We start from the raw sequence: 15,331 nt of genomic DNA on the forward strand, positions 1-15,331 counted from the left end.
TATGAAAAATTCTAAAAGCTCTGATATTGATGGGCTTCAAATCCTACCTATAAAGTATGTGCTAGACTTAATCACCCCTCACTTGGTTTATATTTACAACTTAGCCTTGTCGTCGGGCACATTTCCTACCCGGATGAAGAATGCGAAGGTGGTCGCAGTTTTTAAAGGAGGTGACAGAAATATCTTATCTAATTATCGGCCGATATCAGTGCTTCCCGTATTATCAAAAGGTCTGGAAAGCATCATATTGAATAGGCTAATATCATTTTTTGATAAACACAACATAATATCTAATTCCCAACACGGTTTTCGTAAAATGCGATCTACAGAAACTGCGCTCTCAACTATTAAGGAGCAAATCCTGTTGGATTTTGAGTGTAAGAATATAACATTAGGTATCTTTCTTGATCTAAGTAAGGCTTTTGACATGCTGAACCATGACACACTTTCTTGTAAACTTCAGAATTATGGTATACGTGGAACTCCATTACAGCTCATTATATCATATCTCCAATGCAGGAAACAAAATGTAGCTATAGGGCAATTTATTTCCGACCCTACGGATATCAAAACTGGCGTCTCCCAGGGTAGTATCCTTGGGCCACTGTTATTTAACGTGTATTTAAATGACATAGTTCATACTTGTAAATATGCTAAACTGGTTATTTATGCAGATGACACCACTCTGTTGTTCTCTGGCCAAAATGCTGACTCCCTTATAACTATGGCAAACGAGGATCTGCATAATCTTTACCAATGGACGACAAACAATTCACTTAAGATTAACGCAGGTAAAACCAAGGCAATTCTATTTAGGCCAAAAAATAAGCAGGTCTCCTTAACTATGTCGCTAAAAATTGGTGGTGATAAAATTGAATTTGTTAATAGTCAAAAGTTACTCGGTGTTTATTTTCAGAGCAACGTCACCTGGGACGATCACGTTGAGCACATAAAACGTAAAATATCTAAATCTGTAGGAGTCCTCTGCCGAAATCGCTACATATTACCTACTAGAATAAAGTTAATGGTCTATAATGCTTTAATTCATTCGTACTTAAATTACTGCACTCTAATTTGGGGGACAACGACACATGGTAATTTACACTCTATATTAAGGTTACAGAAAAAGAGCCTGAGGAGTATAGCTCAATTATCGTCTCTAGACCCTGTAGACTGTCTCTTCACCAAGTTTGATATCATACCTGCTCCAAAGTTATACCATTATCGACTACTTACAATATATAAAAATGCTGTGAAAACTCATAATAGCACTTTTCTTAACTTATTAAAGCTCACAGTCCCCTCCTCCAGTGCTAACACACGTCACAAAGACACCTGGAAAATTCCGTTCTCAAGAACCAACTATGGTAATCAAAAACTATCCTTTCAAGCGCCTGTAATTTTAAATAAATTTCAAATCTATGCAAACACTTCCAACAAGCAGATTCGTCAAATGTTACTTGTCTAAGTGTGTCTGATTATGTTCCACTTGCGTTGGTCATTAGTATTGATAGAATGATTTGATATGTGACACAGTGAACATTGCCTTGTGTGTGTTTATCGTTGACAACTGTCACGGTCAGAGTGGGAACCCAGAGCCTTGTCAAGCTGCTTCTTGCAGCTTTTTGCACTGGGCCTCCCACATTGTACATGCTACAATGTAAAATAAAGTTTCAATTCAATTCAGATAATAATCTAAGCCAGAGGTCGGTCTACCTGTCCCCGGCAGAAGTTGCTTTTGTGGCGTAGGAAGTGCCAGTCTAGTTGAGGTTTCCTGTCCACATTCCTTACATTACTGTAAGGGACATTAAAAGTGTCCCATGTCTGTCCTGGTCTCCTATGTGCGTTTGTTCAATATGGTGCAGTTCATCCAACACGCTCTACAATTACTTGTACTGTGTTTTGTGTACGGTATACCAATGTGCGTACGAGTCTAGCTTCAGAGAAATCGACGATTTGTTCGCATGACTTTTCTAGGTCCAGATACTCCATCGTCAACAAGTAAAAAGGAAGCTCCAGCCCTGCCAAAGCCACAAAGCACAGAAAAGCCATTGAGTACATCGAATGTGGACAAACTCCCACAGTGTCCTTCTTTCGAAGTCTGTGAAGGAGATGATCCTTTTGTGACGCGACTTTTTCCTCATCCTTACGACTGCAGAAAATATTGCCACTGTACCACGAGGTATGTCTACGAGAAGACTTGCCCAAGTGACCTCTACTTTCATCCTATTCACCGAGTCTGCGACAGGCAAAGACATTCTGGTTGTGGTAAGCTCCATAGTTCACCTTCCATTCACAAACGTGATTTATTAAATATGCAGCCAGCATTTTTATACAGAAAATCTGGTTGTCAACGCATAAGATGTCGCTCTTTCGCAAAACAATATTTCGATCCTGTTTGCCTCCTGCTTCAACTATCGGGCTTTGTTCAGCTCTGTTTGTATTCCATAAAAGTACTCGTTTGTATAAGATCTCTGTAGCTGCAGGTTTCCTTTGTGGAGTTTAACTCCAATAGCATGATTCCTCGAATCTTCTTGTCTGCTGTCATATTTTTCGGCGGACAAAGGGCACTTCACTTCTAAAATTCAATCGTAGCCTGTCGGGGCTTGTACATAAAAATGGCATGTTGGGATCAACAACCAGTCTGCATTTCATCACCCTGAGATGTGGACACATCAGCTGGAATGCTTCGACCGCACGGTTTTCGTGTTCAAGTCCATATTGCACGTTATGATTGTTTCACATGCTCCTCGTGTACAGTATTTCGCTCAATATACGACTGTACCTGAAAGATTCCTTATTAAAATAGTCTGTACGCTGAGTATATGGTAGCCCTAAACCGCGTACTTCACGAAGGTGGGGACCTTCGTGAAAGACGCGGCTGAATAATTCATAATAAATAGGTGGCGCTATCGAAAAGCTTTCTTTTGTTCACCATCCCCTAAGACATTGGCAAAGAACTGAACAGTGAGCGGCTCGTTTGCATACGGTCATTAATTAAATAAAACCCATAACTTTTAAATTTTACTTCGGACGCTTTCGGAACCTTCGTTTAGCGGCCGGAACCTCCAGAGAAAAATGTTTGAGGAAAAAAAAAAACAGTTGTTATTCTTCAGGTCTGACGAAGGCGGAGTCTTCACCGCGACGTTGACGTGGCCCTTAACTTTCCACCTGTAAATAAATAGCTTACCCATTTTTCCTTACTTCCTACACCCCCCTTGTCTGTCTCTCATTTTTTCTAGTACCTATTTAATCCCGCGCTCGCCCGCACCTTTCTTTCAGCATATGCAGGGCGTTCATTTTGACAGATGTTTTAATAAAAACTATGAGAGCAACATAGAGGTCGTTTTTTTTATTCAGTTGAGTTATATGGCCAGGCGGACATCCTCTCGAAGAAAATATGTAACCACACGAAATTGTAAATGAAAACGTAAAATTCGTTAATTTACTCTTTAATTTGTGGATTTCGAGCAAAAGCGAGATAGCAGAACGGGAGACGATCCTTCTTGAAAGCGATTCCACGTTTGAAAAATCCTGAAACGCGCACGTAAGTTGTAAGTAAGTAATATCAATCGCCGATTTTTTATATGTATGAGCCGAAACTCACAACGCGGCGACCGGGTGCGCAGGCAGCACTGCGCTCGGTGCGTTCCTAAACGAACCCTCGGGAAGGTTGTGGTCACGCGTGTGAGCACAAAACTGTTCAATCAGCCTCATCGCCGTTACCATAAGCAAGCAGTGGCGCCGCGACAGCATATGTAGGTTCTTCATCTACTTTAACGTCGTCACTCCTGGATGTTGGATCCTGGTATTAGCTCATTCGGCCCTTCAACACCCAAATTGTTAGGTAACAGTTGTTGGTAGTAGTAGGTAGTAGTAATAGGTAGTGGTAGCAAATGGTGGTGTCAAATGCAGTAGTAGGTAATAGTAGTAGGTATGTATCATCCCAGAGTATCAAATGTATCATCCATCAAATGTATCATCCCAGAGTGTTCAGTAAACTGTCTGTGTGTTTTCCAAATGCCGTGCTCTTGAATGACTCGAGTTAGGCAGATAGCCAGGGACACCGTGTCCGTCACAGGGAGAGACACATTTTTGAAGGCATGAAGCGATCCACAAATTTTTGGCGAATTAAAGTTTGTCAAATTTTCAATACATGGGAGACTGCAGGACATGCAACAAAATCGCTTCTATCTGCACCCACGACCGCGATATCTGGGCCAAAATGATGTCATTTCCTACAGTAACTGTCTAGGAATTGATTGCAATCAACAAATTCGACATCTTATTGCAAACTTGTGAACTTACTGCAGTTTTCCATATGCCTGCGTATGAAAATAACAGCTTTGTCGTTTGCTAGCGTTTTCTGCACGCTGGCGCCGATTACAACACTTCCTTAGAGCGCGGGAGGAAAGCAACACAAAGAAAACAATTTTCCGACGGTGCCGCCGACCCTCGCCGGAAGCGAACGTAACTAGAGTCACTAAATAAGCTACGCTTCAGAGTAGCGACACTGTGCAGCCATGTTGTTTCGGATGACCTCCAGCGCCATCCATTTAGCGCTCTTCGAAGTGTCGTCTTCTTCCACTGCTGAACTTCACCTTCATCTATTTCTACTGCCAAAATAGAGGTGGGGCTGGAGGTCATCCGAAACAACATGGCGGCTCAGTGTCGCTACTCTGAAGCGTAGCTGATTTAGTGACTCTAAACGTAACTAGATAGCATGGTGGTGGTGGTGCTAATGAAAGACCTTGCCGTTGTCGGCCTCACAAAGGTGGGCAACGTCACGACTAATGGCGAATTCCATTGGGAGAGCAATTTTCGCCCCGCGCTGGGTGGGGTTTCGTGCATGTTCCCGGCGGGAACGCACGGGTTTGCTTTGTCAATGGAATGCTAGCATTCAAGTTACGATGCGCGCTCGTGCATAGCGCGCGATCCGCGTGCTTTCTCGGGTTTGCTTTGGTCACGTGGGGTTCAGTAAACGGCTTCGGAATCGCCCAATATAATGACGCATCGTTATTTCCACTGTTCAAAAGACGCACGACCACCTGAGCGACACAGCGTAAAAGGAAAAAGAAAACAAAAGCTCGAATAACACGGCCTCACTTAACGCGCATGCCTCCTCTTCTGTGTCGTGTTCCGCTCAAGTAATCGCTAGGTCAAAAAGTATTGCTCATTGGAGCAAATTTCTTTGCACCTGCTCTACCAATGGAACGTTCAACGCATGTCCCGCTTTGCCAATGTAACAGTTTTGCTCCATCCCCGGGCAAAACTTTCACCCAGCTCTGCCAATGGAATACGCCATAAAGCTCTGGGGGAACGTGCGTCCTGGGCCGACTTCTAAAGGAACTGTGCCGACTAGATCGCATGAAACAAGGGAAAGGGTGCGGGCTAGCTGGTGTAGATGCATGAAGAGAACTGAGATCTTACTGAGATCCAACTGCGAACTTAGGTGTGTCGTCTTCTGTGTGCGTGTCTCTCGGTCTTCTTCATAGATCGCATGAGTCCGCCTTAAGACGCCCGTGTCACCAATTGTAGCCATCCTGGGAACCCGAACTACTAGAGCCAGTGTCTCGAGGAGGACTAGTTTATTCAAAAAAAGAAAAGGTGCAAGTTCGCGCGTGTTGTTGTTGTTGCTCCTCGAGCGGGGTGGCGCTTATCCGCAAGAGAGATTGGCCAGGAATAATGAGGTGCGCGTGTTACCGTACTCTGCTCAGTGACGACGATAAGTCGTTATCGTCGTCGCTGAGCAGGATATGCTACAGCCCTAAACACGAACAGCAGGCTACCAAAGCTTTGTCTCCCTCCCCGGCGAACATTATAACGCCGATTTGTAGGGAGACGACCGTTTCGTTCTAGATGGAACACATCGCCGCAGTGCAGGGAACTGACAACGTCTTGGGTCGGCACAGACTGTGTTTCGGAGACATCATTATTCGACGGTGTCAGCGACACCTTCGGAGGCCGCAGTGCAAGCCATAAAATGCATATACAAAGGAAAAATAGCAAAATCTCTATGGCTGCATGTAAAGTTTATGTTTATAAGTGGCGGACCCCATAGGTGTCGCCGACACCGTGGAACAGTAATGTCTCCGAGACACACTGTCTGTGCTGACCCATGATCGTGTCACTTCCCTGCGCTGCGCGGTTCAGTTCCAACTAGGACAAAACGGTCGGCCGCAGCTGGAAAGCCACGATCAACTTATAGACATATATATGGTCGATATATATCATCCACCTATCACACCGCCTATGCTATAAAGGTCACCATATATACCTGTAGTGGGTCCCGGGTTTATGTGGTTTGAGCGAGAACGAAAAGACCGACAGAGTGGCAACGGCTGCGCATCAGTGTTGAACGGTTGTACCAATTGTGCTGTCGAGAGGAGGCAGGAGGTCACTTTTGTCTGAGATAATCCAGCCACTAGCTCGGCGGCAATGGAGTCGTGACATCACTGACTCTGATGTATTCGGTGGATCAAAATTTGTCTCAGATGTCAGTTCTAGACCGTTTATCACGCTCTTTTACGTCCCTCCTGCACAGACTCTGTCTCAATATAGCCTTCACTCCACAATTCAGATACCGCATCGGATACTGTGATAGTAGTTGATGCTACAAATTTCCTGAGAGAATGTGACCTTTACGAAACGGAGAGGCGGCTACTCTGTGCTGAGTTGAATGCTGCTAGCAGGCATACATTCAACATGGCTGGCCCATGTCCACACCGTCTAGGTCTTCTAATGTTCGTGGAGTTACTAGTGTCTAATGGTTTGATCCAGACGCTGCAGAATCATACCCTGTATCCCAATGACCATCGGTGCTTATTTTGTTTTTTCCTCTTCATCTTCCTTCTGAATGGCGTAGCACAGCCAACAGAAGACAGCTAAGTTGTTTCTAAAACGACTTGTGCATAGTATGGGCATAGTATGGGCACAGTATGTGCATAGTATGGGATATGCATAGCTCATTTAACTTCATTCTCATATCTCACATCTAATGTTTCGCGTGCATGAGGTATGGTACTGCTCTTCAGCGGTGAATACTCAATGCCATAGTCACGATTTATCTGTTTTTTGTTCGTATATGAAATATGAGCTGTCTTACATTAATAGGCCAGCTAAACCTGCTGAACGAATCGCTGTAACACAAATTCCGACTCACGAACGAAACTTCAATGTATCAATGTATCGAATAGGTTTATATATTGCATATCACATGGTAACACCTTGTCGTCATATTGTGCACGGAGTACTTATTACTTTCAGCCTCATTGAAACCCAACCTGTTGGTCTAAAATAAATTAGGCTTAGTCACTCCCGAGAAAATACCTTTTTGCTTTTCTTTTGAAATGACAAAGAGGTTCTCATTTGCGCTTCCTCCCTCTTAGAACAAAAGCTGTCTACCGAGCGTCTACCATTCAACGTGACAACTTCAAGCGAAAACACAGATACACTGCAATACTCAAGCACTCCCATCGAGCTGCCTGGTTTTACTGAGTCGGTAGAGTTCACCACTCAAAAGCTGAGTGAACTTCGAACGACCGGCTTCCCTAGTGTTGCTCATAGTTGGGATCATACGACACCATCTACACTTAGTGCTCAGCAGCTGGCTACCACCAGGAATGAAACCGACAAGGGGGAAGCACTTCTTACAGTCACCGCTGGAACAGAGACGATGTCATCCTCTGCGCCTTCTGCCCGAATACATCCGTCAAGTGGTCAAATTGACGATGAAGAAGAGGGCACTGCATCGTCAAGTTCAACAACCACGGAGCTATTGCACCTCTCCGCAACACAACCAGAAACGACGGCTTCCACTGAACCATCAACTCCAACACACACATTAACTGTCGACATTCACGATGGAATAACGAGTAGAAATTTTTCCTACTCTACAAGACCGTACGAAGGAAACACTGAACACAGTAAAGCTGGGAGTGCCCTAAACATCTCCGCCAATGAAAGCACAACAGCTCCCGTAGCAGGGATAGCACGGGATGACGTTACCACAGACTTGTACGACTCTCTTTCAAAAGCGTTTACCGCAGCACATTCCTCCATTGCTGCGCGTTCAACTACCAGGCCCCACATGCCATCGGACACCCTAACGCCCAGACGCAATCTAGAAGCAACGCAGGCTGAAGGAACGACAGTAGACATTGCTTCAACGACCACTTCAATGTCCCTTGAAGAAGCGGCTGGTGAATCAAATGCAGAAGATGATATCAAATCAGGCACGACCTCGTACAGAACACATGAGAGCGGGATCAGTAGCATGGTTCAGGATACGACGTCTTCCAGTGGCAGCGAAATGCAATCTGAGATGGCAAAAGAAACGTTTCCCACAGTGTGCAAAGATCCTGGGCCTACTGGCATGGTACCTCACCACTGTGACTGTACACTTTTTTACCTGTGCACTGATGAAAATAATCAGGATCCGGACGTTTTCAAGTGCCCTTCTCGACTGCACTTTAACCCAGTATTACGAATGTGCGACATGCCAGAACATGCAGGATGTCCTTGTAAGTATCTTGCATACTTTACTGTTCTTACTGGAATGTTCACTTCATTTGCAACTGTCAAACTGCATAGACAGCTTTCGCGGTCACGTTATGAACCCGAAATAAGATTTGTCCGTAAAGCAAGAGTTGCGACACTAATTTTCAAGATATGTTTGGAAATATCTGCGATAGAAATATTTACTATTAACTTTTCCTTGTTATGCGTTTCCGAGAAGAGACATCTCCCTGTTTACAAACAAATGACGTCAGATGGTACAACAGCGCGGCCAACTTGGTAGACTGGGACTACAAAAGTAAAAAATCAATAAGTCACAAGAAAGCCACGTTTAAATATAGTTTTTCATATTGTAAGGTTTTTATTTTTTATTCAATTCCTTGCATATTATAAGTTGTATGGCCTCGTTCTGCTCCATTCTACCGGTAACCCTATCTTTTCTGTAGCCCTTTTTAAAGATGGCTACCGGGCTGTTCCATCTTCAGGACCCTGAAGGGCATGAGTTTCTCTCGGAGTGCACGTGGTGTCTCTATACAAAGCAAGCGCGAGCTTGGTCGTGATAACAAACCACATTCCGTACAGGATTACGACGTTGACTTTCCAGACGAAGCAGCCTACCCTTGGGTAGAGCCGCCTTTTCTTTCCGCGGTGGACAGGGAACACGAATGAAGACACCAAAGCGACTAAAAACGTGACCTCATTTGTGTGTACCATTAATACAAAGGAGCGACCCTTGACCTTCGTGAAGGAATATGGCTTTGTGAAACAGAGCCCGCGCTGTTTCGGTTTCAGTGTTGTACATATTCGTATTCACTATACGTATTCACTACTTTTTTTCAGTAGCGGTGTAGCGATTGTAGCTTCGCCTATTGCCTAGTAGCGCCTAGTAGCGCCTATTGTAGCTTCCGCTACAATAGGCGCTTTTCAAAAATCTGCGCCATCTAGGTTCGGGGGTGCGAACTGCGCACAGGCGACGCGCGCGCGCCATTTTTAAGGCAAGTGCAGGCAGCTGACGCGAGCGTGAACTGAACGAAGTTGCAAACTGCTCCGCGCTACGACTTTTCTGTTCCACTGCTGCCTTGTCCTTTTTTATCTTCTCCTTGGCTACATTTCACCAGAATAGGTCAAGCCAGTGAGTGCGATATGCCGTTGCATTGCTGCGTGCCTTGCTGTAACCAGCGTGGCGGGAGAGACTCCGATGGAAACAAGGTGCGTTTGAGGCCTTACTATCTTTGAGGGGAGACACGAATGTTATTTCTGTGATTGAGACTAAAACAATGCCAACATGAGCAAGTTGGTGACGCATAATGAAGCTTTCTGACTTTCCTACGTCGAGTGAACACATTCTTCACCGCCTGCTAAGGCTGCTTGAAGTGCAACGCAAAATGCGACGCCTCTGTTCCGTGTTGCGCTGTCAGCTGTTACGAAATAAAGCCTGTTAAAGCATGCCATTAGGTCACCTGCTAAATTTGCCTCCGCTTGTGTATGCTTTCTTTTCGTCTGGTCTCTGGGAAAGTCAACTTAATACTGTTTTTCTGTTTTTCAGGTATCCTTCCTAGGATTCCCAAACGATTCCACTTTCAAAAAAGAAATGAATCGTCGCAATACGCAGGGATGAAGGCAAGCACTTCAAAGTGAACAGACATACAAAGGTGTGCTCAAAGCATTTTGTGGCAGCTGACTTTTTCTCAAACTATGTTTCGGGGACAAAACGGCTCAAGGAAGGCGCAGTGCCAAGCGTGTTCAATTTCCCGTCAAAGCCTGCTGGGCCACGAAGGAAGCCTCCCAAAGATCGCAGTGCACAGAATACTTCCGGGTATGTACAGGAGGCAACAGAGGAAACGCATGGAATCACTGAACACTGTGAAAACTTTGGTACGGCTCCCGAACCAGAGTTATTGGACACCAGAGTCATAGCTGATGACGTTGAGATGGGAAATTCATTCGTGGATTCGCAAGCACCTACATGCACGTCAGGTTATGCTGAAATAACAAGCGTTGGAAATACTGAGAAGGATCTGGAAAAGGAACTACAGGAAGTGAAAGAGGAGCTTAGAGTTACAAACGAGAAGCTTTTGCGTAGCGAAAGAGAGACCAGATTCTTGGAAGACGAGCTGAAGCAGACAAAGCAAGCACTTTTGCGTGTCACCAGGGAGCTCGAACTGTCTCAGGAGACATCGAAGAAGCTTGAACGGAAAGACGGAAGGCAGTTCTCGGTAGAACGTTTCAAGTCCAATGATGAAGACATGCGCTTTTATACTGGCCTTCCATCATATGCAGTGTTCACAAGTGTGCTAAATTTTCTTAACCCTGGCGAACATGGGGAAAACATCAAGGCGTGGTCTAGAACACAGACAGACTCTCCCAAGATGGGTAGCGGAGGTTACGGCTCGGATTGTTTGAAAAGACCTTGCGGACAGATTTTGCGTGTCAACAGCCACAGTGTCCAGGATTTGCATTACGTACTCGTCGCCTGCTGCCTTGTGTTCTGCTCCAAAGCAACAGCTTCTTCACAGGAAGTCTCCAGCCCCTTAAATAAATAAATAAAATAAATTCCAGAGAATCACTGAATGTACAGCACGTACTATTCATGCCGCACTCTGTCATAAAGCAGGGCTGCTCTGGGCGCAGATGCCACAAATTACCTATATGCTAAGAATATTATCATAATCCTGCCTTAGTGAATATGGCAAGAGGTTATGGTTTGAGGCAGCGGGTAAGACTGTATCACAATGTGATAACGTAGGGATGCTAAAAGTAGACATACAAACCTTGAGAATGGATGCTTGGTCAGCAGGGCACACCACGGAAGTATGCTGCCACTGCACAGATGACTCAAATAGTTGAGGCCGTGATGGTGTTGCTTGTGTAGCCTTGCTTACACACACGATTTCTGGTGACAGAAAGGTCTCGAAACCATGTGGGACGACTGGTCTGAGGTACTGTAGGGGGCTTCCATGCGGCGTTGGTCCGACCATTGAAGTGCTCTCAACCAGGCTTGCATTTTCGAGATGCCGTGTGAAAGCTGACGGAGACAGAAGAGTAAGCTCAGTCCCCAGCGTCTTCACTCTGGTTGCCACCTCCGAAAAGCCCTCAGCACTTCTCCTGGCATCAAAGAACCGGGACGTTAGGGGCTCAGAAAGTCCCCCCTGGTGCACACTCCTCCAATCGTGGCAAAGGAGCCAGAGGCCTACTCCTCGGACGACGCCACTGTTGGGGCAGCTCCGTGCAACTCATTTCTGGAGGGTGTGCCTTGTACTTGCTGCACTTTAGAATAGACAGAAGCTTCAGTGCAGCAATGCTGTGGCTGTACAGGCCACATGCGCCGGCTGCACACTGGCACCTTGCACGAAGGACAGATCCACTGGGATGGAGCACTATCCTCACTTCGTATGGCTTAGAAGTCTTCTTTTGACTACGGTAGCAGGTGCACCTGACATGCACATCACCGGGGCTGCAGAAAAGTGCAATGGGAAAATGGCATTATTATACCAGCATTTTACAGCGCCGTAAAACAAATGAAATGCCGAGGAGTCAGCTAGTTCCACTTCATACAAAATTCCTCTTGCAAGACAGCCAAATTATATAGCATGCTATTTTCAACGTAACAGGCCCCAATGCCTACAAAGTGATTTCGCGAATCACATAAGATCGTAATCTGAACTCTTCGATCGAGATTAGAGACAAATGTGTGGGGCATTTACATCCACCCATGCGTTATAGCCAACGGCGACACTGATGTTTGGCACGTAAAACATACACTGACATTGCGTGACACTGTAATATCATCCGATATTAAATGACTAATACGTGCAGTCTGTCAGCCAGTAAGTAAAACACACCCAAAAATGCAGAAATGTGCTGCAACATACCTTGAATCAGATGAAGCGACGCGAATCGAGGAAGAATCTGTGTATGATTCGCACAGCAACTTGTGACTTCGTTGTGAAGCGCGGCTACAGGTTCCGGTGGCGTTCATGACATCGCAAAATGCATCTACCCGACTTTGTGAAAATCCATCCGGAATGAACGTTAAGTCCCTCATCCAGTTGATGTTTTCATTGGCCATCGCAACCGTGGGAAAACACACAATAACAGCAATAAAAAAAAGTAAACAGTTCGATCCGACGAGCTGGCGAACTGCCCAAAATATGGCGGGCGCGATCTTCGTTATGGGTTGCCAGTCTGACTTTTGAAAAGGGTCTATTACGGGTAGCGAAGGACTCTTTCTCCGTTACAGCTACTTTTCATAATATGGAAGATGTGGAACACAGAGAAAAGTGATATCACAGTGAAGCAGAATTTTTTTCTTGTTCTTCCTTTTAGCTACTTGTTAATCAGGCAGCCGCTTGTGACGATCTTCCTCCATTTCACTAACTCTCATAAGCTCAGCGCAATCGAATAGTTGGGAATGTAATTTTTGTTTTGTTTTGTTGTTTTGTTTTGCAACATTATTGTTCGGAGCAGAAAAACAAAGCGTCGTGTCTTTTGCAAAATGAATACTAAAATACTTATATCGGAAACACAAGGATATATATTGCAATAGTCATTGCACTCCAAACGTACCGCCGACTTTGTAAAGTATTGTACCCCAGGTGAAGCGTTTCTGGCGAGACAGAAATACCTAAGCTTAACACAAGTTGCCGAACGCGATCTAGTTATTTTCTCACATACATTACACGGTAGGTGTATGAGTCACGCAAAATGGTGAAATAATCATATTATTCAGAAGTCAGTGAACGTAGAAAACTTCTCGTCTACCAGAGCATGAAAATGGGCTCGGAGGACTTGAGGGGGGACTTGATCTCTTCTTTCCAGAAGGGTTGGAAGGGGTACAAAAGTGGGCGGTACCGGTAGAGACCAGGGGGCTTCCGGCGGTATAGTGTCCCTAGTTATGAAGCCAGTGAGAGTCTGGCGTGTCCTCTGCGCTACTCGATGGAAGTCGCTTTCAGGGCGGTATCGAATTTTCCTGAGGAGCGGGTGGCGGGGAATGTGAGCACGCAAACGGAGGAAGTGCCGAGCCGTTTCACATTCACGGAGAACCTCAATCGGGAGCTCACCAGCTTCAGCCAGTACTTGCCGTGTTTCAGCCATTCTTGGAACTCCGACGCATCGACGAAGGCTTCGAGCAAACAGGGACCGAAGTGCATTTAATGAAGTTGTTGATATCACTGCCGATAGATATACCGTTGATATCACTGCCGTTTAGATATACCGATGGCGCATCCCGAAACGACAAGTTCGCCTCAGCATTCGTCATACCATCCGAAGGCGTAGTGCACGGAAGACGCCTTTCACATCCAACCTCCTCCACAGCTGCGGAACTCTATGCCAATCTTTTGTTTCTACAACACATCGCTGATTTTACACCCAGGGAGTGGGCAGTCTTTAGAGACTCCAAATCTGTACTTCAAGCAATTGAAAATTCCGGCATACGAGGCCCATCCGCACCCCTAGTCACAGATGTGTTGGCTTACCACACTATCTACGCCGCAGGCCACAGGCTAGTTCTCCAGTGGGTTCCAACCCATTGTGGTGTCGTGGGGAACGAGCAGGCCGACAGCGCCGTAGAAGCAGCACTCTCGTATCGGAAACGGACCCGTATTGTTCTGCTGGGAGGAGACCGCCGTTCAATTCTGCGACGCCTAGTGACACCCCTGGCTTCCCGCCAACGGACAAACGACATTCTTCCCCCCTCTACGTTGAGCAGAGTTTATCCAACGCTCGCTTTCCGCATGCCACGAAACACCTCTCGTCCAGATGCTGCATTAATCCACCGAATGCGCCCCGATGTGGCCTTTACAGCACAGTGGCGTTACCGCTTGAGACAAGTTGACTCTCCCACCTGCTGCCACTGTGGTGTGCTTGAGGATCTGGAGCATATTCTTCTTCATTGCTCCCACTACCAACCTTCCCGAACCACACCCTTCGAGTGTCTTCGTCAGCTGGACTCTCGCCCCTTCTCCCTATCGAAATTGCTTGATACCTGGCCTAATCCAGCCCAGCAGCGCTCTGCGCTCAATGCTGTTCTGACTTTTCTGCACACCATCGGACTTGGATCGTTAGTGTGAAGGGGCTCGTTATTTTACTCCCCCATTCGAACCAACAATGGGGTAAAGTATCGCCTGTGGCGATGAACCTCCCCACTCTCCAAAGCCAAAATAAAGGGCTCACTAATTTTGTGACTCATCTAATCAGTCAACAATACAACAAGCCAAAATAAAGTTGTTGTTGTTGTCAGTTAGTCAGTGTATGCCAGCGGCTATTAATGCTCTTTGCACACTTCATGGTGCCGGTACACACGCATTAGCCTCACAACAATTGAATGTTGACAGCGTTTGGTATGTTCAGGGAAAGTTATATGGTAGTTTGTTTCTCTAAATGCTTCATTACCGAGCTAATCACATTCGTAGACTCTGCCTGATGAACTCATACTCCCGGAAAAAGCGTATTTAAACGTAGTTTTTCGTATAATCAAAGAGAAGCGTCGTATGGCTGGAGGAGGGGAAGCAGGGTGTAGGCGACAACAGTAAATCCTAATTCCCAGATCAGAAGCTGCACAAGTGTGCTGTTTAAATTGGGGCTCTTGTCCATGGCATCAATTAGTGACGGCGAGTTGCGTTCATGGGGTGATGCGTCGAACACTACACGTAGCTTGGCGGTGACTGCGTCCTTCCGAATGAGTGCTTGGTGTAGTAATTAATTTGTCCGGGCAGCAATGGGGTCCGTGTTTGAAGGGACTCTTTCCCCTTGCTGTTCAGTGAAGTACACTTGCATCACTGCGTTGTACTGTTGCAGAAGCTTGGGTTCGTTT

At 45.7% G+C, this 15,331-nt stretch overlaps 1 protein-coding gene across 1 annotated transcript in view; it reads left to right on the forward strand.

Annotated features, from left to right (window-relative positions):
• The window catches only part of LOC135396528 (mucin-2-like), a 110,587-nt gene that overhangs the window by 78,076 nt on the left and 17,180 nt on the right, over positions 1–15,331 (forward strand). The window contains exons 4-5 of the mRNA XM_064627557.1: positions 1,978–2,268; positions 7,389–8,522. Coding sequence (XP_064483627.1) covers positions 1,978–2,268; positions 7,389–8,522 — 1,425 coding nt within the window. The remainder of the gene's footprint in view (positions 1–1,977; positions 2,269–7,388; positions 8,523–15,331) is intronic.

Source organism: Ornithodoros turicata, chromosome 6 (genome assembly GCF_037126465.1).
Source record: "Ornithodoros turicata isolate Travis chromosome 6, ASM3712646v1, whole genome shotgun sequence".
In the NCBI taxonomy this organism is placed as follows: Eukaryota; Metazoa; Arthropoda; class Arachnida; order Ixodida; family Argasidae; genus Ornithodoros; species Ornithodoros turicata.